Source organism: Lolium rigidum, chromosome 3, assembly GCF_022539505.1.
Source record: "Lolium rigidum isolate FL_2022 chromosome 3, APGP_CSIRO_Lrig_0.1, whole genome shotgun sequence".
Classification (NCBI taxonomy): domain Eukaryota; kingdom Viridiplantae; phylum Streptophyta; class Magnoliopsida; order Poales; family Poaceae; genus Lolium; species Lolium rigidum.
In genome coordinates, this window is record NC_061510.1 from 103402663 (window position 1) to 103427999 (window position 25337).

Genomic DNA, 25337 nt, shown 5'->3' on the forward strand with positions numbered 1-25337 from the left:
CGTAACGAGTCCATGGAGGAGTATAAGTTTTTCAGGCCAACAATGGAGGGGCAATTCCATGATATGGAAATGAAACTCGCAGCCCCACGGTTTGACAGGACCCGGCCAATCATGGGGCGACAGCTGGGGGGCACTGCCCTTGGAGGCTATTAACAACCGCGGAGCCCTCCCGCGTTATGCCAATTAACTAGTCCTAATCGGAGCTTAACAAATAAATTAGTCTTACTCGGCTGCTAATGCCGATCGGGCACGCCATGGCTTCCCCCTATTTAAACCCCCACCCTCCCTTCCTCTCCTCCTCCCCTCCTCCTCGCTCTCTCCCTCTCTGTCCCTGTGTGCCTTCACATTCAGAGCGCTCTTGAAGCCTCGTCTTGCTCCTCGCCTCTGCATCCGCGCCAGTTGCATTGCAGCTCCCCAGCACTCGAGTCGTTAGGTATGCTTGTGTTCTTGGCAAATGTGGCTCCGCCCAACTGCATGTCAGTGATTCACGGGGGAAGGATGATAAAATTGATGAGAAAATTGAAACATGGTTAAAATTGCTGGGAGAATTAATCGAACGACCCGCTGACGATCGATTCTTTCTGCAGCTCTTCTCTCACAGTCCGAATCATGGAGTTCGACGAGCGCTGCCTCATGGTCCAGGAGCCCAAGTTCGACTGCCTCCTCTTCGGTAAGTTCCCCGTTCAAATGCCACTCTCTATTTATTGTATTTCTTAGTTGTTGTTTCTTGCTTTTGCCACTCTGGTTTTCCTTGCGAAATGCGAAGGTTCTGATTATTTTCTCTGCCTTCGGCGAACTGCAGACCTGGACGACACTCTGTACCCGATGAGCTCGGGGATCTCGTCTCATGTGAAGACGAACATTGAACGCTACATGGTCGAGAAGCTGGGCATCGAGGAGAGCAAGATTGAGAACCTCGGCAATCTGCTGTACAAGAACTACGGCACAACGATGGCCGGCCTTAGGGTAAATATATCGCAACTTCCCTGATCACACTGTTCCTTTACCATCTCTAATAACCGAACGAGTACTGAATGTTCTGTTCCCTCCCCTGTTTTGATGTCTTCAGGCAATCGGCTACAACTTTGATTACGATGAGTACCACAGGTACAGACACGAGCACACTAAACCCGTTTCTCACGCCGATTCTTTGTAGTACTCTGCTCTAACATCTTCTTCGTGTCTGACAGCTTTGTCCATGGAAGGCTGCCCTACGACAACATCAAGCCCGACCCTGTTCTCAAGCACATTCTCAAGAACATGCGCATCCGCAAGCTCGTACGTTCCCTTCCTGAAATCGAGATGAAAAACCTCGCATGTATGCCTCTCCGAGCTAGTGGCTAACGAGTTGTTGACACGTATGTTTCAGATATTCACCAACGGCGACATGATCCACGCCGTGAGAGCCCTCAAGCGGCTTGGCCTGGAGGACTGCTTCGAGGGGATCATCTGCTTCGAGACCCTGAACCCGCCGTGCCTGCTTCCGTCGTGCGACCAGGACGCGCCGGAGATCTTCGACATCGCCGGACACTTCGCCAGGTCGGGCAGCGTCGACGAGCTGCCCAGGACCCCCGTCCTGTGCAAGCCCAACGTCGACGCCATGGAGGCGGCCCTCAGGATCGCCAACGTCAACCCCTACAAGGCGGTATGTACCGACAGCTTCAGTTAGCACAAGTTGCAGCATTTCGGGTTCGTGCTTGACCGTGCGCTGACGAAAACTCACTTACTGGCTGCAGATTTTCTTCGAAGACAGCGTGCGCAACATTCAGGCTGGCAAAGTACTCGGTCTCCACACAGTGCTGGTAAGCCTGCGGTCGACGTGCAAACCCTCTGAATTTTTTGTGGCGCATGCGCGCCTTCCACCTTGCAAATGGCTAACTCTCCTGTGCTGCGCAGGTTGGCACGTCGCACCGGGTGAAGGGCGCAGATCACGCGCTGGAGAGCATCCACAACATCAGGGAGGCGCTGCCGGAGCTGTGGGAGGAGGCCGAGAAGACGGAGGACGTCCTCTACACCGATCGCGTCGCGATCGAGACCTCGGTGACTGCGTAGACGCCGCTCGCTGCCGGTGCACCGTTATCCTGAGATCCAAAACACAGCCCGATTCAACTCCCAGCCTGCCGGACTGGTGACCTTCATGTGAAATTGAGCACTGGCCGGGACAGCAATTTCCTCCAAGACGAAGGGGAGAGTTCAGAAATACAGGGAAATGCAGCATGCACATCATGCGTGCTGGGCCGGTCCTAGTATATGTATATGTATCCACTATCCACCAGATCTTTGCTTGTAAATTACTACTAGGAGTATAATATATAATAAAGAGAACGGGGTTTCTTGTATGAGAATTGTTTGTGTTGAGCTGAAGCAATAATGAAGGACTTGGCCAGATGAACGTACATATACTATCTCCTCTTCTGAATAACTGGATATATTGGTGCCCGGAGAAGTAGCTGAATATTTCTGCTGTCTCTCGATCGATGCGTCGGAGTCGCGGCAGCTGTTGAGCAAAAGCTTGGGGATATTCCGCGTGGATGGTAGCTGCAGCATCCGTCGTGATACGCCAAAAGGCTACTTATTTGTGGCTTTGGCTTGCAAGCTTTTGCTACTTGGACATGGAAAGCATCCATGTACACACATAAAGAAAAAGAAGCAAAGGGACCGTGCGTGAAGCATGTGAAAAGCCACCAAGTCATCAGCTGTTGGATCACTCGCAGACTTTGGAAACTAGATTACAAACTGGATGTGACGCAAGGACGAAAATACGGGGGGTTTAAGTATGAATTACGGTGTAAGTACCTGATTTCTGGTAAGTCAACATCGTCTTATGTATGTGGACCAAACTTGCAAGCTAGCAGATCAAGGAGAAGGACCAGTATGACTGGAATTAACATATGTACTGTATGTGGACCAATCTTGCAAGCTAGCAGATGAAGGAGAAGGACCAGTATGACTGAAATTACATGATGGTTTCAGTAAATTATTTTAACTCGCGTGTTGAAGCTGTGATCGGTAGTAACACAAACCAAAATTAATGTTAGAGTGCAGAGAAGAGCCTAGATCCTACACGTTTAGTTTTTCTGATGCGAGGGATCGGACAAGAAGGCCCGTACTACTTAATCAGCAAATGACATGATTGACGAGACCTCCAGTGTCATCTAGTTGTTAAAGTTTAGGACCTTGAGCTTAAATGGGCAATTTTCAGTGTGCAAGTTGCGAAGGGAGACAAAGGCCCCAGAAACGTCACAACACCGAAGGCCCCTTTCGGGTGATACTTACCGGAGCTATTCCTCCTATTTTATAGGTTTATCGCCCAATAATTAACGGCGACCTGGCGCTCGTAAACAGCTTGAAAACAACGCGCAGGTACCGGTGACATCAGGAAGAAATGAGGGAAAGGGACCATCGGTGTTCATTGCCTCCGTTAACAGCTCCTTGTTGGTACTAATTAACTTGTGATGACCACGGAACACATACGGAGTAGATGCTAAATTGTCAACACCCCGATTTCTTACTCGGTTCTGTAGCATCGGCGTGAATCACATGAAGTATGAATAGCTCATTAGCTCCTGTCATTGACTTTGCCTAGCTAGCACTATTAAATTAGTCACGAGGGTTCACAACAAAGTCGTCCCATATCTCCATCGATTTATTTCGTGCCACCCTTGCTATCGGGTGCTCCAGTTAGTTGCTCGATCGCTGCCATGGCCTGAATCATGGTGATGGAGGCTCCTGATGACAGCTATCTGCGCAAAACATATATATGCATGAAATCTCTCTCCTTTCATAAAAATATAGTCAAAAGTTAAACCAGGTAAAGTTATATTAGTCTTTTAGAAATAATAACTATTATCTTCTACGATGTCAAATTATCTTATTACATACATTGTTAAATAGATTTTCATACTAAACTTTAATTATTGCTAGTTTTTGTATATACTTGGTCAAACTTTACTCGATTTAACTCTTGACCAAATTTATGGGACGTATATTAGGGAATAGAGGCAGTATATCGCCGTTGTAGTGTTCATGTACCAACCCAACTTTTCACTTTGGTTTAAAATTTAGGGCCAACAAAAACTTTTTCTGTTTTTAAATCCTTGCATGCATGATTGATATTGCCTTTGAATCTAGAGCAAGTGTGTAGTAGTGCTTGTGAAATTTTCCACTTGTGTGTAAATCCCTAGAACTTTAAAACCCTTTTCACATGTGACACCTTTTTTTTATTTCTCGTTTTATTTAATTAAACCTTGCCAAAACCCTTGAGCATGTGATCATCCAAGATCATGTCACCCTCCATTTTCCCTCCACCATTTCTCCTTCATTCTCTTTCCAATTGCCATTCTAAAAATTCTCCAAGCAAAGACCCCTTGGCTCATCATAATTTTCCCTAGTCTTGCCTTGGATCACACATTGGGGTGTTAATCCCAGAATTCCAAAGAATTGGAAAAATGGGGGAAATGGCCATGCCGGCCATCACACCACCACCCTTTCCTTGCATCTCTCTCTTTCCCCTCCCTCTCCAAACCACCAGCATGGTGGACATATCTCTGACCCAGCTCGACCCCATCTCCCCTCTCTCAACTCTCTCACTCTCTACACCACTGCCCACATGTGTGTGCATGCAAATACCATCGTGTGAGTGAGAAGGAGAGTGGAGAGAAGAACTGGCCGGGGCTGGCTGATGATCATGCAGCACTTGGAATCTTTCCAAACAGATACAGCCAAAAACCTGAGCCTCAGCACACCTGCACCTCCCTCATGTCCCCTCCCCTATCGCCCTAGGCAGCCTCTCCCGTCATTTCTCACCCATAGCCACCCGCATGGAAACAACCCCCTCCTCTCTTTCCCTGCTGCCCGTGCACGCGTGGCCAGCAAGCTGTCAACGCTCGCTGCACCCCTCTACCTCTCCTAGACCATGCATGTCCCGTACTCTCCCTCTCACCGACGCAAGCCACGAACCCCCTATGGGCGGCCAGCACGCCACGCCGGACACGCCCATGTCACCCACCTCACGAAACCCTTTAAGTACCAAAAGCCACCATGCCATGGAGGAGAGGATCTTACACGCCCCTCACGCTCACAGTCCGCCGCTCCCTTCCCTATCCCTGTGCACACGCGTCCGAGCCCGCCGCAGACCTTCTGGCGAACAGCTGGCAGAGTCGACGGGACTCGACCGTGCACGCCAGCCCCTCACGCCCCCGACACGCCCACCTCCCTCCAAAACCCTGATACGTCTCAAACGTATCTATAATTTCTTATATTCCATGCTAGTTATATGACAATACTCACATGTTTTATATACACTTTATATCATTTTGATGCATTTTCCGGCACTAACCTATTAACAAGATGCCGAAGTGTCAGTTCATGTTTTTTTGCTGTTTTTGGTTTCAGAAATCCTACACAGGAAATATTCTCGGAATTGGATGAAACAAAAGCCCACGGTTTTATTTTCCACGGAGCCTTCCAGAAGTCCGAAGAGGAAACGAAGAAGAGCCGAGGTGGCCCCACACCACCTAGCGGTGCGGCCAAGGAGGGGGGCGCGCCGCCCTAGGGTGTGGGCCCCTCGAGCCTCTCCCGACTCTGCCCCTTCGCCTATATATTCTCTCCGTCGCGAAAACCCTATCACCGAGAGCCACGATACGAGAAAACATACTGTGACGCCGCCGCCACCAATCCCATCTCGGGGGATTCGGAGATCGCCTCCGCACCCTCGCCGGAGAGGGGAATCATCACCGGAGGGCTCTACATCACCATGCCCTCCTCCGGACTGATGCGTGAGTAGTTCATCCTTGGACTATGTGACCATATCAGTAGCTAGATGGTTGTCTTCTCGTCTTGTGCTATCATGTTTAGATCTTGTGAGCTGCCTATCATGATCAAGATCATCTATTTGTAATGCTACATGTTGTGTTTGTTGGGATCCGATGAATATTGAATACTATGTCAAGTTGATTATCAATCTATCATATATGTGTTATTTATGTTCTTGCATGCTCTCCGTTGCTAGTAGAGGCTCTGGCCAAGTTGATACTTGTGACTCCAAGAGGGAGTATTTATGCTCGATAGTGGTTCATGCCTCCATTGAATCTGGGACAGTGACAGAAAGTTCTAAGGTTGTGGATATGCTGTTGCCACTAGGGATAAAACATCAATGCTTTGTCTAAGAATATTTGTGTTGATTACATTACGCGCAGTACTTAATGCAATTGTCTGTTGTTTGCAACTTAATACTGGAAGGGGTGCGGATGCTAACCCGAAGGTGGACTTTTTAGGCATAGATGCATGCTGGATAGCGGTCTATGTTCTTTGTCGTAATGCTCTAATTAAATCTCATAGTAGTCATCATGATATATGTATGTGCATCTCTATTTGTCAATTGTCCAACTGTAATTTGTTCATCCAACATGCTATTTATCTTATTGGAGAGACACCACTAGTGAACTGTGGACCCTGGTCCATTCTTTTACATCTGAAATACAATCAACTGCAATCTCTCGTTCTCCGTTGTTCTTTACAAGCAAACATCATTCTCCACACCATACGTTTAATCCTTTGTTTACAGACAAGCCTGGTGAGATTGACAACCTCACTCGTTAAGTTTGGGCAAAGTATTTTGATTGTGTTGTGCAGGTTCCACGTTGGCGCCGGAATCCCTGGTGTTGCGCCGCACTACACTCCTTCAGCAACAACCTTCACGTGGCCTTCATCTCCTACTGGTTCGATAACCTTGGTTTCTTTCTGAGGGAAAACTTGCTGCTGTACGCATCACACCTTCCTCTTGGGGTTCCCAACGGACGTGTGCTTCACGCGCCATCAAGCAATTTTTCTGGCACCGTTGCCGGGGAACTGAAGAAAAAAGTTACACCATAGAGATTGCTAACTCCCACGGCAACAGCAATTTTTCTGGCGCCGTTGCCGGGGAGATCAAGACACGCTGCAAGGGGAGTCTCTCACATCCAATCTCTTTACTTTATTATTGTCTTGCATTTACTTTATTTTACTTTCTGTTTTGTTTGCTTTCTTTATATCAAAAACACAAAAAAAATTAGTTACTTGCTTTACTTTACTTTCTGTTTTGTTTTCTTTATATCAAAAACGCAAAAAATAGTTACTTGTTTTACTTTATTTAATTCGGTTTTTTGCTTTGTTTATCTTTACTGTTACTAAAATGAGTAACCCTGAAGTTGAAGTTCGTTCTTTTAAGCAACAAGGGGGATAAAGTTTTAAAGATGCTTGGTATAGAATTAGTGATGCTCATCATAGGTGCACAAAGAAACACTCCACTATTATTCTCCTTAGGAACTTTTATGTTGGTATATCTAGCTAGAATAGGTATGTTCTTGATACTCTTTCAGGGGGTAATTTCCTAGGTACTCTTGCTTTAGAAGCTAGTTGCATCATTGAGAGTCTAGTTGGAATACCACCTGTTAATGAAGCTAAAATTGAAATCTCTCTTGAGGATGTCATGAAAAAGTTGGAAGCCATAGAGAAAAATCTTCCAAGTGTTGAGACCAAATTGGGAATATTACTTGATAATACTGATAAACTTGATAAATCCTTAGGAGGAATTAATGAAAGAATTGCTATTTTAGAAACTTGTGCTATCCATGATAATCAAACCCATAGGATTGGTGAACTTGAAGAAGCTATGGGAACCTTGGGTTCAACTTTTTCTTCTCTTAAATTTAAGGAGAAAGCTTATGTGGGTAAGGAGCAAAAATTCATGTATGTCTCTAAGGTGCCTAAGCCAAAGAATTATTATAAGCCTAAAATTGATAAAACCCTTAGTACCACTATGGGAAATTTAGATAATGGAACATCTAAGGTACCCTCTGCGACAAGTTGTGTTTGTAAGGAAAATTATGATGTTGATGCTTCTTCTCTTGATGTTACTTGATTTGCACTTTCTGCGCCTGGCTGAAAGACGTTAAAGAAAAGCACTTCTTGGGAGATAACCCATGTATGTTTTTATTACTGTTTTGTTGAGTTTTGGAAGTTGTTATTACTGTAGAAACCTCTCTTTATCATATTGTTGTGCCAAGTAAAGTCTCTGATAGTAAGGTTGATACTAGATTTGGATTTCTGCGCAGAAACAGATTTCTACCTGTCACGAATTTGAGTAGATCTCTCTGTAGAAGAATCAAAAAAAATCTGCGAAAATTCATGCGTGATCCTCAGATATGTACGCAACTTTCATTAGTTTTGAGCTTTTTCATATGAGCCTGTTAAGTGTTTCTAAAAAATTCGCCTTTACGGACTGTTCTGTTTTGACAGATTCTGCCTTTTATTTTACATTGCCTCTTTTACTGTGTTGAGTGGATCTCTTTGTTCCATTAACTTTTAGTAGTTTTGGTTAATGTCCAGAAGTGTTAAGAATGACTGTGTCCCCTCTAAACATGTGAATTTTGGATTATGCACTAACCCTCTAATGAGTTTGTTTCGAGTTTGGTGTGGAGGAAGTTTTCAAGGGTCAAGAGAGGAGGATGATATACTATGATCAAGAAGAGTGAAAAGTCTAAACTTGGGGATGTCCCCGTGGTTCATCCCTGCATATTTCAAGAAGACCCAAGCATCTAAGCTTGGGGATGCCCAAGGCATCCCCTTCTTCATCGACAACTTATCAGGTCACCTCTAGTGAAACTATATTTTTATTCCGTCACATCTTATGTGCTTTACTTGGAGCGTCTGTTTGTTTTTGTTTTTGTTTTTGTTTGAATAAACTCGGATCCTAGCATTCTTTGTGTGGGAGAAAGACACGCTCTGTGATACGTCTCCGACGTATCGATAATTTCTTATGTTCCATGCCATATTATTGATGATACCTACATGTTTTATGCACACTTTATGTCATATTCGTTCATTTTCTGGAACTAACCTATTAACAAGATGCCGAAGAGCCGCTCCTGTTTTCTCGCTGTTTTTGGTTCCGAAATCCTAGTAAAGAAATATTCTCGAATTGGACGAAATCAAGACCCGAGTCCCTATTTTTCCCGAGCCTTCCGAACACCCGAGAGCCGCCGGAGGGAAGCCCCGGGGGCCCCACACCACACCCCGGCGCGGCCGTAGGGGGGCCGCGCCGCCCTATGGTGTGGGCCCCCCGTGCCCCCTCCGAGGCTGCCCTTCCGCCTATTTAAAGCCTCCGTCGCGAAAACCCCGATACGAAGAACCACGATACGGAAAACCTTCCGCAGCCGCCGCCATCGCGAAGCCAAGATCCGGGGGACAGGAGTCTCGTGCTCCGGCACCCGCCGAAGCGGGGAAGTGCCCCCGGAAGGCTTCTCCATCGACACCGCTGCCATCTCCACCGCCATCTTCATCACCGCTGCTGCTCCCATGAGGAGGGAGTAGTTCTCCATCGAGGCTCGGGTCTGTACCGGTAGCTATGTGGTTAATCTCTCTCCTATGTGCTTCAATACAATAATCTCATGAGCTGCCTTACATGATTGAGATTCATATGATGATGCTTGTAATCTAGATGTCATTATGCTAGTCAAGTGAGTTTTACTTATGTGATCTCCGGAGACTCCTTGTCCCACGTGTGTAAAGGTGACAAGTGTGTGCACCGTGTGGGTCTCTTAGGCTATATTTCACGTAATACTTACTCACCGTTATGAATGGCGTAGTGAAGTGCTTATTTATATCTCTTTATGATTGCAATGTGTTTTGTATCACAATTTATCTATGTGCTACTCTAGTGATGTTATTAAAGTAGTTTATTCCTCCCGCACGGTGTAATGGTGACAAGTGTGTGCATCCGTGTTAGTACTTGGCATATGCTATGATCATGATCTCTTGTAGATTGTGGAGTTAATTATCATTATGATAGTATTGATGTGATCTATTCCTCCTACATAGCGTGAAGGTGACAGTAGTGCATGCTGTGTTAGTACTTGGTTTAGTCGTGTTGATCTTTCTTGCACTCTAAGGTTATTTAAATATGAACATTGAATTGTGGAGCTTGTTAACTCCGGCATTGAGGGTTCGTGTAATCCTACGCAATGTGTTCATCATCCAACAAGAGTGTAGAGTATGCATTTATCTATTCCGTTATGTGATCAATGTTGAGAGTGTCCACTAGTGAAAGTCTAATCCCTAGGCCTTGTTCCTAAATATCGCTATCGCCGCTTGTTTACTCGTTTCATCGCGTTACTACCGCTGCGTTACTACCGCTTGTTTACCGTCCCGGGCAAAGCACTTTTCTGGTGCCGTTGCCACTGCTCATACTTATTTATACCACCTGTATTTCACTATCTCTTCGCCAAACTAGTGCACCTATTAGGTGTGTTGGGGACACAAGAGACTTCTTGCTTTGTGGTTGGAGGGTTGCATGAGAGGGATATCTTTGACCTCTTCCTCCCTGAGTTCGATAAACCTTGGGTGATCCACTTAAGGGAAACTTGCCGCTGTTCTACAAACCTCTCGCTCTTGGAGGCCCAACACCTGTCTACAAGAATAGAAGCACCCGTAGACATCAAGCACTTTTCCGGCGCCGTTGCCGGGGAGGAAAGGTAAAAAGGCACTCATACTCCGGTTCCGTGTAACAAGTACTTTTCTCGGCGCCATTGTGTTTGTGCTCGAAGCTATTTCCTTTAGATCCCGCAATTGCATCTTTTTGTTTCTTGTTTACACTAGTTTGGCATAATGGACAACAATGAGCTTCTTATTCTATTTCCTGATTTAAAACATGGATTGTTTGATGCGAAAATTAAAAAACCTATGGAATCTTATTTGCATGCTGGTAGTAATATTAGTATGAACGCTTTGAACACCATTGTTGATAATGATATAGAAAGTTCTAAGCTTGGGGAAGCTGGTTTTCATGATCTTTTAGTCCCCCAAGCATTGAGGAGAAAATTTTCTTTGATGATACTTTGCCTCTTATTTATGATGATTATAATGATAGTGGTCTTTTGGTGCCACCTACTATGGAGATTAAATTTTGTTGTGATTATACTATGCCTCCTACACTTGATGAGAATAATAATGATAGCTACTTTGTTGAATTTGCTCCCACTACAACTAATAAAATTGATTATGCTTATGTGGAGAGTAATAATTTTATGCATGAGACTCATGATAAGAATGCTTTATGTGATAGTTATATTGTTGAGTTTGCTCATGTTGCAACTGAAAGTTATTATGAGAGAGGAAAATATGGTTGTAGAAATTTTCATGTTACTAAAATGCCTCTCTATGTGCTGAAATTTTTGAAGCTACACTTGTTTTATCTTCCTATGCTTGTTACTTTGCTCTTCATGAACTTGTTTATTTACAAGATTCCTATGCATAGGAAGCATGTTAGACTTAAATTTGTTTTGAAGTTGCCTCTTGATGCTCTCTTTTGCTTCAAATACTATTTCTTGCGAGTGCATCATTAAAACTGCCGAGCCCATCTTAATGGCTATAAAGAAAGAACTTCTTGGGAGATAACCCATGTGTTATTTTGCTACAGTACTTTGTTTTATATTTGAGTCTTGGAAGTTGTTTACTACTGTAGCAACCTCTCCTTATCTTAGTTTTGAGTTTTGTTGTGCCAAGTAAAGTCTTTGATAGAAAAGTAAGTACTAGATTTGGATTACTGCGCAGTTACTGCATTTCTTTGCTGTCACGAATCTGGGTCTACCTCCCTGTAGGTAGCTCACAAAATTAAGCCAATTTACGTGCATGATCCTCAGATATGTACGCAACTTTCATTCAATTTGAGCATTTTCATTTGAGCAAGTCTGGTGGCCTAATAAAATCCATCTTTACGGACTGTTCTGTTTTGACAGATTCTGTCTTTTATTTCGCATTGCCTCTTTCGCTATGTTGGATGAATTTCTTTGATCCATTAATGTCCAGTAGCTTTATGCAATGTCCAGAAGTGTTAAGAATGATTGTGTCACCTCTGAACATGTTAATTTTTATTATGCACTAACCCTCTAATGAGTTGTTTCGAGTTTGGTGTGGAGGAAGTTTTCAAGGATCAAGAGAGGAGTATGATGCAATATGATCAAGGAGAGTGAAAGCTCTAAGCTTGGGGATGCCCCGGTGGTTCACCCCTGCATATTCTAAGAAGACTCAAGCGTCTAAGCTTGGGGATGCCCAAGGCATCCCCTTCTTCATCGACAACATTATCAGGTTCCTCCCCGAAACTATATTTTTATTCCGTCACATCTTATGCACTTTGCTTGGAGCGTCGGTTTGTTTTTGTTTTTTGTTTTGTTTGAATAAAATGGATCCTAGAATTCACTTTATGGGAGAGAGACACGCTCCGTTGTAGCATATGGACAAATATGTCCTTAGGCTCTACTCATAGTATTCATGGCGAAGTTTCTTCTTCGTTAATTTGTTATATGGTTGGAATTGGAAAATGCTACATGTAGTAACTCTAAAATGTCTTGGATGATTTGATACTTGGCAATTGTTGTGCTCATGTTTAAGCTCTTGCATCATATACTTTGCACCCATTAATGAAGAAACACTTAGAGCTTGCTAATTTGGTTTGCATATTTGGTTTCTCTAGAGTCTAGATAACATCTAGTATTGAGTTTTGAACAACAAGGAAGACGGTGTAGAATCTTATAATGTTTACAATATGTCTTTTATGTGAGTTTTGCTGCACCGTTCATCCTTGTGTTTGTTTCAAATAACCTTGCTAGCCTAAACCTTGTATCGAGAGGGAATACTTCTCATGCATCCAAAATCCTTGAGCCAACCACTATGCCATTTGTGTCCACCATACCTACCCACTACATGGTATTTATCCGCCATTCCAAAGTAAATTGCTTGAGTGCTACCTTTAAAATTCCATCATTCACCTTTACAATATATAGCTCATGGGACAAATAGCTTAAAAACTATTGTGGTATTGAATATGTACTTATGCACTTTATCTCTTATTAAGTTGCTTGTTGTGCGATAACCATGCTTCGGGGACGCCATCAACTATTCTTTGTTGAATATCATGTGAGTTGCTATGCATGTCCGTCTTGCCCGAAGTAAGAGAGATCTACCACCTTTATGGTTGGAGCATGCATATTGTTAGAGAAGAACATTGGGCCGCTAACTAAAGCCATGATTCATGGTGGAAGTTTCAGCTTTGGACATATATCCTCAATCTCATATGAGAATAATAATTGTTGCCACATGCTTATGCATTAAAGAGGAGTCCATTATCTGTTGTCCATGTTGTCCCGGTATGGATGTCTAAGTTGAGAATAATCAAAAGCGAGAAATCCAAAATGCGAGCTTTCTCCTTAGACCTTTGTACGAGCGGCATGGAGGTACCCCATTGTGACACTTGGTTAAAACATGTGCATTGCAAAGATCCGGTAGTCCAAGCTAATTAGGACAAGGTGTGGGCACTATTAGTATACTATGCATGAGGCTTGCAACTTGTAAGATATAATTTACATAACTCATATGCTTTATTACTACCGTTGACAAAATTGTTTCATGTTTTCAAAATAAAAGCTCTAGCACAAATATAGCAATCGATGCTTTCCTCTTTGAAGGACCATTCTTTTTTACTTTTATGTTGAGTCGGTTCACCTATCTCTCTCCACCTCAAGAAGCAAACACTTGTGTGAACTGTGCATTGATTCCTACATACTTGCATATTGTACTTGTTATATTACTCTATGTTGACAATTATCCATGAGATATACATGTTACAAGTTGAAAGCAACCGCTGAAACTTAATCTTCCTTTGTGTTGCTTCAATACCTTTACTTTGATTTATTTCTTTATGAGTTAACTCTTATGCAAGACTTATTGATGCTTGTCTTGAAGTACTATTCATGAAAAGTCTTTGCTTTATGATTCACTTGTTTACTCATGTCATTACCATTGTTTTGATCGCCGCATTCATTACATATGTTTACAAATAGTATGATCAAGGTTATGATGGCATGTCACTTCAGAAATTATCTTTGTTATCGTTTTACTCGCTCGGGACGAGCAGTAACTAAGCTTGGGGATGCTTGATACGTCTCCGACGTATCGATAATTTCTTATGTTCCATGCCATATTATTGATGATACCTACATGTTTTATGCACACTTTATGTCATATTCGTGCATTTTCCGGAACTAACCTATTAACAAGATGCCGAAGAGCCAGTTCCTCGTTTTCTGCTGTTTTTGGTTCCGTAAATCCTAGTAAAGAAATATTCTCGGAATTGGATGAAATCAAGACCCGGGTCCCTATTTTTCCCGAGCCTTCCGAACACCGAGAGCCGCCGGAGGGAAGCCCCGGGGGCCCCACACCACACCCGGCGCGGCCGGAGGGGGCCGCGCCGCCCTATGGTGTGGGCCCCCGAGGCCCCTCCAAGGCTGCCCTTCCGCCTATTTAAAGCCTCCGTCGCGAAAACCCCGATACGAAGAACCACGATACGGAAAACCTTCCGGAGCCGCCGCCATCGCGAAGCCAAGATCCGGGGGACAGGAGTCTCCTGTTCCGGCACCCCGCCGAAGCGGGGAAGTGCCCCCGGAAGGCTTCTCCATCGACACCGCTGCCATCTCCACCGCCATCTTCATCACCGCTGTCTGCTCCCATGAGGAGGGAGTAGTTCTCCATCGAGGCTCGGGGGCTGTATCGGTAGCTATGTGGTTAATCTCTCTCCTATGTGCTTCAATACAATAATCTCATGAGCTGCCTTACATGATTGAGATTCATATGATGATGCTTGTAATCTAGATGTCGTTATGCTAGTCAAGTGAGTTTTACTTATGTGATCTCCCGGAGACTCCTTTTCCCACGTGTGTAAAGGTGACGAGTGTGTGCACCGTGTGGGTCTCTTAGGCTATATTTCACAGAATACTTACTCACCGTTATGAATGGCGTAGTGAAGTGCTTATTTATATCTCTTTATGATTGCAATGTGTTTTGTATCACAATTTATCTATGTGCTACTCTAGTGATGTTATTAAAGTAGTTTATTCCTCCCGCACGGTGTAATGGTGACAAAGTGTGTGCATCCGTGTTAGTACTTGGCATATGCTATGATCATGATCTCTTGTAGATTGTGGAGTTAATTATCATTATGATAGTATTGATGTGATCTATTCCTCCTACATAGCGTGAAGGTGACAAGTGTGCATGCTGTGTTAGTACTTGGTTTAGTCGTGTTGATCTTTCTTGCACTCTAAGGTTATTTAAATATGAACATTGAATTGTGGAGCTTGTTAACTCCGGCATTGAGGGTTCGTGTAATCCTACGCAATGTGTTCATCATCCAACAAGAGTGTAGAGTATGCATTTATCTATTCCGTTATGTGATCAATGTTGAGAGTGTCCACTAGTGAAAGTCTAATCCCTAGGCCTTGTTCCTAAATATCGCTATCGCTGCTTGTTTATCGTTTTACTCTGCGTTACTACCGCTGCGTTACTATCGCTTGTTTACTCGTCCCGGGCAAAGCACTTTTCTCGGTGCCGTTGCCACTGCTCATACTTATTTATACCACCTCGTATTTCACTATCTCTTCGCCGAACTAGTGCACCTATTAGGTGTGTTGGGGACACAAGAGACTTCTTGCTTTGTGGTTGCAGTGGTTGCATGAGAGGGATATCTTTGACCTCTTCCTCCCTGAGTTCGATAAACCTTGGGTATCCACTTAAGGGAAACTTGCTGCTGTTCTAAAAACCTCTGCTCTTGGAGGCCCAACACTGTCTACAAGAATAGAAGCACCCGTAGACATCACTCCGCTGTTTCATATGAACAATGGTGTTCTTAGCTTTACTTTTAATGTTCATGGCGAAGGTTGAAAACTGCTTCGTTCATTGCTATTTGGTTGGAAACAGAAAATGCTCCATGTGGTAATTGGTATATTGTCTTGAATAATTTGATACTTGGCAATTGTTTTGAGCTCTCAAATAGATCATGTTTAAGCTCTTGCATCATGTAGTGTTGAACTTAGTAGTGGAGAACTATCGTAGAGCTTGTTGAAATTTGGTTTGCATGATTGGTCTCTCTAAAAGTCTAGATATTTTCTGCTAAAGGTGTTTGAACAACAAGGAGACAGTGTAGAGTCTTATAATGCTTGCAATATGTTCTTATGTAAGTTTTGTTGTACCGGTTCATACTTGAGTTTGCTTCAAACAACCTTGCTAGCCAAAAGCCTTGTACTGAGAGGGAATTCTTCTCGTGCATCCAAAACCTTGAGCCAAAACCCATGCCATTTGTGTCCACCATAACTACCTACTACATGGTATTTCTCCGCCATTCCAAGTAAATTGCTTGCGTGCTACCTTTAAAATTTCATTCCTTGTCTTTGCAATACATAGCTCATGAGAAAATAGCTTTAAAACTATTGTGGTATTGAATATGTTGCTTATGTATCTTATTTCTTATAAGTTGCTTGTTGAGCGGTAACCATGTTTCTGGGGACGCCATCAACTATTACACCTTTGTTGAATATCATGTGAGTTGCTATGCATGTTCGTCTTGTCTCGAAGTAAGGGTGATTTATCATGATTAAATGGTTTGAGTATGCATATTGTTAGAAAAGAACATTGGGCCGCCAACTAAAGCCATGTATCATGGTGGAAGTTTCAGTTTGGACATTAATCCTCAATCTCTTATGAGAATATTATCTGTTGTTGAATGCTTAAGCATTAAAGAGGATTCCATTATCTGTTGTCTATGTTGTCCCGGTATGGATGTCCTCAAGTTGAGATCTATCAAAAACGAGAAATCAAATGCGATCTATCTCCTTGGACCTCTGTACAGGTGACATAGAGGTACCCCTTTGTGACACTTGGTTGAAACATATGTAATGCAATGATAATCCATGGAAATCCGAGCTAATTAGGACAAGGTGCGAGCACTATTGGTATTGTATGCATGAGGCTTGCAACTTATAGGATGTCTTATGCATAACACATATGAATTATTACTACCGTTGACAAAATTGTTTCTATGATTCCAAAATAAAAAGCTCTAGCACAAGAGTAATCCATGCTTCCCTCTGCGAAGGGCCTTTCTTTTACTTTATGTTGAGTCAGTTTACCTACTTCTTTCTATCTTAGAAGCAAACACTTGTGTCAACTGTGCGCATTGATTCTTACATGTTTACCTATTGCACTTGTTATATTGCTTTATGTTGACAACTATCCATGAGATATACATGTTACAAGTTGAAAGCAATTGCTGAAACTTAATCTTCCTTTGTGTTGCTTCAAAACTTTCTATTAAGAATCTATTTCTTGATGAGTTAGCTCTTATGCAAGACTTATTGATACTTGTCTTGAAAGTACTATTCATGAAAAGTCTTTGCTATATGATTTAATTTTTTAGTCATTATCTTTACCATTGCTTCGAATCACTTCATTCACTTCATATGCTTTACAATAGTATTGATCAACATTATGATAGTAGCATGTCACTTCAGAAATTATCCTTGTTATCGTTTACCTACTCGAAGGCGAGTAGGAACTAAGCTTGGGGATGCTTGATACGTCTCAAACGTATCTATAATTTCTTATGTTCCATGCTAGTTATATGACAATACTCACATGTTTTATATACACTTTATATCATTTTGATGCATTTTCCGGCACTAACCTATTAACAAGATGCCGAAGTGCCAGCTTCTGTTTTCTCGCTATTTTTGGTTTCGAAATCCTACACAGGAAATATTCTCGGAATTGGACGAAACAAAAGCCCACGGTCTTATTTTCCACGGAGCCTTCCGAAGTCCGAAGAGGAGACGAAGAAGAGCCGAGGTGGCCCCACACCACCTGGCGGCGCGGCCAAGGAGGGGGGCGCGCCGCCCTACGGTGTGGGCCCCTCGAGCCTCTCCCGACTCTGCCCCTTCGCCTATATATTCTCTCCGTCGCGAAAACCCTATCACCGAGAGCCACGATACGAGAAAACATACTGTGACGCCGCCACCGTCAATCCCATCTCGGGGGATTCAGGAGATCGCCTACGGCACCCTGCCGGAGAGGGGAATCATCACCGGAGGGCTCTACATCACCATGCCCTCCTCCGGACTGATGCGTGAGTAGTTCATCCTTGGACTATGGGACCATAGCAGTAGCTAGATGGTTGTCTTCTCGTCTTGTGCTATCATGTTTAGATCTTGTGAGCTGCCTATCATGATCAAGATCATCTATTTGTAATGCTACATGTTGTGTTTGTTGGGATCCGATGAATATTGAATACTATATCAAGTTGATTATCAATCTATCATACATGTGTTATTTATGTTCTTGCATGCTCTCCGTTTCTAGTAGAGGCTCTGGCCAAGTTGATACTTGTGACTCCAAGAGGGAGTATTTATGCTCGATAGTGGGTTCATGCCTCCATTGAATGCGGGACGATGTGACAGAAAGTTCTAAGGTTGTGGATGTGCTGTTGCCACTAGGGATAAAACATCAATGCTTTGTCTAAGGATATTTGTGTTGATTACATTACGCGCAGTACTTAATTCAATTGTCTGTTGTTTGCAACTTAATACTGGAAGGGGTGCGGATGCTAACCCGAAGGTGGACTTTTTAGGCACGGATGCATGCTTGGATAGCGGTCTATGTTCTTTGTCGTAATGCCCTAATTAAATCTCATAGTAGTCATCATGATATATGTATGTGCATCTCTATTTGTCAATTGCCCAACTGTAATTTGTTCACCCAACATGCTATTTATCTTAGGGATTTCTATTTTCGTGCCCTCGGGTCCTTAGTTGTGCTCAGTTTTCCCCAGCTCCTTAGTTTTTCCTCAGTTTTCCCCAAGACCTTGTCTGAAACCCGCAGAAGGAGCTCGGACGGAAGGAATCCGTTAAGTTGGCCGTTCCGTGCTGACGAGTGGGGTCGTGTCGTTTGTGGGGTCGTGTCGTCTGGGGCTGGTAGGAAAGAACCGCGTGGGACAGGTGATACGTCCAAATTGCATCACTATTTTATATCATAATTTGCTGTTATTCATCGATATATTTCATATTGGGACACAATACTTATGTTATTTCATCTATTTTGCATGTTTCATCATTATTGGAGGATCGAACACCGGAGCCGGGATTCTCGCTGGAAAAAGCACCGTCAGAACGCAATATTTCGGAAGATCAACTCGTGGAAGGAAATTATACCAAAAATCCTATTTTTCAAGATGACGAAGGAAGCCAGAAGGAGGAGCCAGGAGGAGCCAGGGTGGGCCCACACCCTAGGGCGGCGCGGCCCAGGCCCTGGCCGCGCCGCCATGTGGTGTGGAGGGCCCACGACCCCTTTCGCCTCCTTTTCTTCGCCAAACCCTTCGTCCCGAGGACCTAAGCCACAGAGGGTACCTCACGAAGAGTTACAGCCGCCTCTGCGGGGCGGAGAACACCAGAGAGGAAAGAGCTCTCCGGCGGGCAGGAATCCGCCGGGGAAATTCCCTCCCGGAGGGGGAAATCGACGCCATCGTCACCGCCATCGAGCTGGACATCATCTTCATCACCATCATCATCATCTCCACCATCATCACCGCCATCTCCTCCGCAGCACCTCGTCACCGCCGTAGCAATTTGGGTTTGATCTTGATTGTTTGATAGGGGAAACTCTCCCGGTATCTATTCATACTTGTTGTTGATGCTATTGAGTGAAACCATTGAACCAAGTTTATGTTCAGATTGTTATTCATCATCATATCACCTCTGATCATGTTCCATATGATGTCTCGTGAGTAGTTCGTTTAGTTCTTGAGGACATGGGTGAAGTCTAATTGTTAGTAGTGAACTATGGTTGAGTAATATTCAATGTTATGATATTTAAGTTGTGGTGTTATTCTTCTAGTGGTGTCGTGTGAACGTCGACTACACGACACTTCACCATTTATGGGCCTAGGGGGATGCATCTTGTACTCGTTTGCCAATTGCGGGGTTGCCGGAGTGACCGAAACCTAAACCCCCGTTGGTATATCGATGCAGGAGGGATCGCAGGATCTCAGAGTTTAAGGCCGTGGTTAGATTTATCTTAATTACTTTCTTGTAGTTGCGGATGCTTGCAAGGGGTATAATCACAAGTATGTATTAGTCCTAGGAAGGGCGGTACATTAGCACAGGTTCACCCACACAACACTTATCAAAACAATGAAGATTATTTAGCCGTATGTAGCGAAAGCACTAGACTAAAATCCCGTGTGTCCTCGAGAACGTTTGGTCATTATAAGTAAACAAACCGGCTTGTCCTTTGTGCTAAAAAGGATTGGGCCACTCGCTGCAATTATTTCTCTCGCATTTTACTTACTCGTACTTATTTCATCTGTTACATCAAAACCCCCGAATACTTGTCCGTGAGCATTTACAGAGTGAAACCTTCATCGAAACTGCTTGTCAACACCTTCCGCTCCTCGTTGGGATCGACATTCTTACTTATCGAAGATACTACGATACACCCCCTATACTTGTGGGTCATCAAGACTATTTTCTGGCGCCGTTGCCGGGGAGTGAAGCGTTATTGGTAAGTGGAATTGGTAAGGAAAACCTTTACTGTTTGTGCTGATTTTATTTCTGCCCTCTGCTATAAGTCATTATGGAGAGAGCTTCTCTTCAATTTCTATTTGGGAAATCTACTACTACTGCAACGGTAGTGGATGAGGCGCCAGTGTGAGGAAGTAATACCATATAAAATACCTACGAAAATTATTGAACATGTTATGGATAACCGCTATGAAGGGGATGGAACCGTCCATCCCGGTGATCATTTACTGTTTTTGCATGAATTATGCGGGTTATTCAAATGTGCAGGTATTGCTATGAATGAAGTTAGGAAGAAGCTATTCTCTATATCGTTGTCACGGTAAAGCGGCGCATTGGTATAAATTGCTAAAGAATGGTGATTCTCTTGATTGGGAGGACATTGTGCCTTTATTCTATTCTAAATTTTATCCTCCAAGTGAAATTCACAAAGATCGGAACCGCATATATAATTTCTGGCCTCATGATGGAGAGAGTATTGCCCAAGCTTGGGGGAGATTGAAGTCTTTAATGCTCAAATGCCCCATTCATGAGCTTCCTGGTAATATTATTATTGATAATTTCTATGCAAGACTTTCTTTTCAAGACAAGACCTTGCTGGATACTTCTTGTTCCGGATCATTTACACGCAACAAAGAAGAGTTTAAAAGGGACCTTCTTGATCGGATCCAAGAAAATACCGAAGGATGGGAGAACGACAAAGATAGAGAATCGGGTATAATTTATGATTATAAATGCATTGAAGCTTTTATGAATACCGATATATTTCGTAATATTAGTGCTACATATGGTCTTGATTCTCAAGTTGTCTGCAAACCTTTATAAAGCTTTTGCCTCTCATTATGAATTGCCTAAGAAGAATTTTGATAAGTATCATGAACCATATAAAGATTCATCATCTATTAATAAGTGTGTTGTAATCGAAACTCGCGATCGTGTTATTCCTGAAGCTTATATTGAAAAAACTCCATTCCCTGCTAAAATGAAAGAGTACTCTGTTATAAATAGTGCGGTTCATAAAAGTGAAAAGAAACCTAGAGAACTCGAAGAACAAATAAAAGTTGAACTCGCTATTGCCATAGTTAAAGATCTTGTGACTCGAAAATGTGGAGGATGGTCATATTATTTTCTCGTGAAGATGCTTCTAATATTGTTTCACATCCTAATAAACCCAAACAAGCTAGTGTTCCTATGCTATCTCGTTAAAATTGGTGATCATTGCTATTATGGTTTATGTGATATTGGTGCAAGTGTTAGTGCTATACCTTATGAGCTTTACACGGAGATTATGCACGAAATTGATTCTTGTGAACTTGAAGATATTGATGTGGTTATTCAGCTGGCTAATAGAGAAACTATTTCACCAATTGGTATTGTTCGAGATGTGGAAGTTCTATGTGGTAAGATTAAATATCCTCGCTGACTTTTTGGTACTTGGTTCTCGCTGCTAGTGATTATTGTCCTATCATTTTTGGTAGACCTTTTCTAAATACCTGTGGAGCTATTATAGATTGCAAGAAAGAGAAAATTTTGACTAAATTTGCTGGTGAATCTTATGAGTTCAACTTCTCTAAATTTACTAAAACTCCTTATAAAGCTGATTTGCCTAGTAATGATTTTAAAATGGAGCAAGTGTGCATCTATTGTTCTTGTTCCTAATAATCCTTTGCAGCAACATTCGGAGGATAGCGAGAGTGAAATTTTTAGGAAAGAAAGAGAGGAGCTTGAGGAGATTTTTCTTCGCCAACCTATTCTCAAACATGATTTACCGGTGGAAGATTTGGGTACAACACCGCCACCAAAGGAAGATCCTGTTTTTGATTTAAAGCCTTTACCTGATAATCTTAAATATGCTCATATCGATGATAAGAAAATATATCCTGTTATTATTAGTTCTAAACTTACAGAGTATGAAGAAGAAAGATTATTGCAAATATTGAAGAAACACCGAGGTGCTATTGGCTATACTCTTGATGACTTGAAGGGGATTTCTCCCTCTATATGCCAACACGCCATTAATATGGAAGATGATGCGAAGCCTGTTGTTGAACCTCGGCGTCGTCTAATTCCCAAGATGAAGGATGTGGTAAGAAATGAGGTATTACGACTTCTTGAAGCTGGTATTATATATCCTATTGCTGATAGTAGATGGGTTAGTCCTGTGCATTGTGTTCCTAAGAAAGGAGGAATGACTGTTGTGCCTAATGATAATGATGAGCTCATACCTCAAAGAGTAGTTGTAGGGTATAGAATGTGCATTGATTTTCGAAAAGTTAATAAAGTTACTACGAAAGATCATTACCCTTTACCATTTATTGATCAAATGCTAGAAAGATTGTCTAAAAATACTCATTTTTGCTTTCTCGATGGTTATTCTGGATTTTCACAAATTCGTTGTTAAAGCTAAAGATCAAGAGAAAACCACCTTTACTTGTCCCTATGGAACTTATGCTTATAGGCGTATGCCTTTTGGTTTATGTAATGCTCCTGCTACTTTTCAAAGATGCATGTCTGCTATTTTTCATGGCTTTTGTGAAAGTATTGTGGAAGTATTCATGGATGATTTTTCCGTCTACGGGAATTCTTTTGATAGTTGCTTGCGAAACCTTGATAAAGTTCTGCGAGAGATGTGAAGAAACTAACCTTGTTCTTAATTGGGAGAAATGCCACTTTATGGTTAATGAAGGAATTGTATTGGGACATAAAATTTATGAGAGAGGTATTGAAGTTGATAGAGCTAAAGTTGAAGCTATTGAGAAGATGCCCTATCCAAGGGATGTTAAAGGTATTCGTAGTGTTCTTGGTCATGCTGGGTTTTATAGGATATTTATTAAAGATTTCTCCAAGATTTCAAAGCCTTTTACTAATCTTCTTCAAAAAGATGTACCTTTTGTTTTTGATGATGATTGTAAGGAAGCTTTTGAAACTCTTAAGAAAGCCTTAACAACTGCTCCTATAGTTGAACCTCCTGATTGGAATTTACCTTTTGAAATTATGTGTGATGCTAGTGATTTTGCCGTAGGCGCTGTTCTTGGACAGCGAGTAGATAAAAAATTAAATGTTATTCATTATGCTAGCAAGACTCTTGATGCTGCTCAAAGAAACTATGCTACTACTGAAAAAGAATTGTTAGCTGTAGTCTTTGCTTGTGATAAATTTAGATCTTATATTGTTGATTCAAAAGTTACAATTCATACTGATCATGCTGCAATTAGATACCTTATGACAAAGAAAGATGCTAAGCCGAGGCTTATTAGATGGGTACTTCTTTTGCAAGAATTTGATTTACATATTGTAGATAGGAAAGGTGCTGATAATCCTGTTGCTCGATAATTTGTCTAGATTGGAAAATATTGCTTATGATCCTGTTCTCTGTTAATGATATTTTTCCAAATGAACAATTGGCTGTAATAAAGGTGAGCTCGCGAGACAGATCCTTGGTATGCTGATTATGCTAACTTTATTGTTTCCAAGTACTTGCCTCCAACCTTTTCAGCTCAACAGAGGAGGAAATTCTTTTATGACTTGAGGCATTATTTCGGGATGACCCACACTTATATAAAGAAGGAGTGGATGGTATTATGCGAAGGTGTGTTCCCGAATATGAACAACAAGAGATATTGAGTAAATGTCATGGCGGTGCTTATGGAGGACATCACGCGGAGATAGAACCGCGCAAAAGGTTCTACAATCAGGTTTCTATTGGCCAACTCTCTTCAAAGATGCAAGGAAGTTTATTTTATCTTGTGATGAATGCCAAAGGGTTGGTAATATCTCCAAACGCAATGAAATGCCTATGAATTATACTCTTGTTATTGAACCGTTTGATTGTTGGGGATTTGACTTCATGGGACCTTTTCCCTCTTCAAAAGGTAACACTCATATACTTGTTGCTGTTGATTATGTTACTAAATGGGTGGAAGCTATACCTACAAAAAGTGCTGATGGTGAGACCTCTTTAAAAATGCTTTTAGATATTATTTTTCCTAGATTTGGAGTACCTAGATATATTATGACTGATGGAGGTTCTCATTTTATTCATGGAGGTTTTAGAAAAACTCTTGCTAAGTATGGTATTAATCATAGAACCCGCTTATCACCCTCAAAGTAGCGGCCAAGTAGAACTATCAAATAGAGAAATTAAATCTATTTTGGGAAAGACTGTTAATAAATCTAGAAAGAATTGGGCTAGTAAATTGAAAGACGCACTATGGGCTTATAGAACTGCTTATAAAAACCCCATGGGAATGTCACCTTATAAAATGGTTTATGGAAAAGCTTGTCATTTACCTTTAGAATTAGAACACAAAGCTTATCGAGCTGTTAGAGAATTAAATAAAGATCCTAAACTTGCTGGTGATAAGAGGTTGCTACAATTAAGTTCTCTAGATGAATGGAGAAGTGAAGCTTATGAAAATGCTAAACTCTTTAAAGAAAAAGTTAAAAAATGGCATGATAGAAGGATCATCAAAAGAGAGTTTAATATTGGGGATAAAGTCCTATTGTATCGGTCTCGTCTCGGATTCTTTGCGGGAAATTACTCTCGAAATGGGAAGGACCATATGTTGTTGAGGAGGTGTATCGTTCGGGAGCAATTAAAATTAGCTCTCTCCAAGGTAATGCCACGCAAGTGGTGAATGGACAAAGACTCAAGCATTATATCTCAGGTGATTCTTATAATGTTGATGTTGATATTATTCGAGTGGAAACACCGGAAGCTTTCATCAAGGGACAAATTGACAGTCCGCCAGAACTCGACTTTGAATAGGTAACAGTGCTGGTAACGAAAAGTTCGCGATTTACTTTCCGAACATTATTTTTGTTGTTTTTGGAAAATATGAAAAATTACGAGTTCGAAACGGAGTGGAAAAGACGCACGAGGGGGCGAAACCACAGGCCGGGCGG

The 25337-nt window shown here is 42.3% G+C and overlaps 1 protein-coding gene across 1 annotated transcript; it reads left to right on the plus strand.

Annotated features, from left to right (window-relative positions):
• Positions 1–314: 314 nt before the first annotated feature.
• LOC124702084 (phosphate metabolism protein 8-like) lies at positions 315–2339 on the plus strand. The gene is made up of 8 exons (XM_047234185.1): positions 315–433; positions 588–670; positions 803–966; positions 1070–1107; positions 1191–1278; positions 1370–1645; positions 1737–1802; positions 1897–2339. The coding sequence occupies exons 2-8, from the start codon at positions 610–612 to the stop codon at positions 2050–2052; spliced, it is 849 nt and encodes a 282-aa protein (XP_047090141.1). The 5' UTR covers positions 315–433; positions 588–609; the 3' UTR covers positions 2053–2339.
• Positions 2340–25337: the final 22998 nt, after the last annotated feature.

Coding starts and splice junctions, on each gene's coding strand:
- LOC124702084 (XM_047234185.1), top strand. CDS start 610: ATGGAGTTCGACGAGCGCTGCCTCATGGTCCAGGAGCCCAAGTTCGAC. Junction 1,108..1,190: donor GATTACGATGAGTACCACAG/GTACAGACACGA, acceptor CGTGTCTGACAG/CTTTGTCCATGGAAGGCTGC. Junction 1,803..1,896: donor TCGGTCTCCACACAGTGCTG/GTAAGCCTGCGG, acceptor TGTGCTGCGCAG/GTTGGCACGTCGCACCGGGT.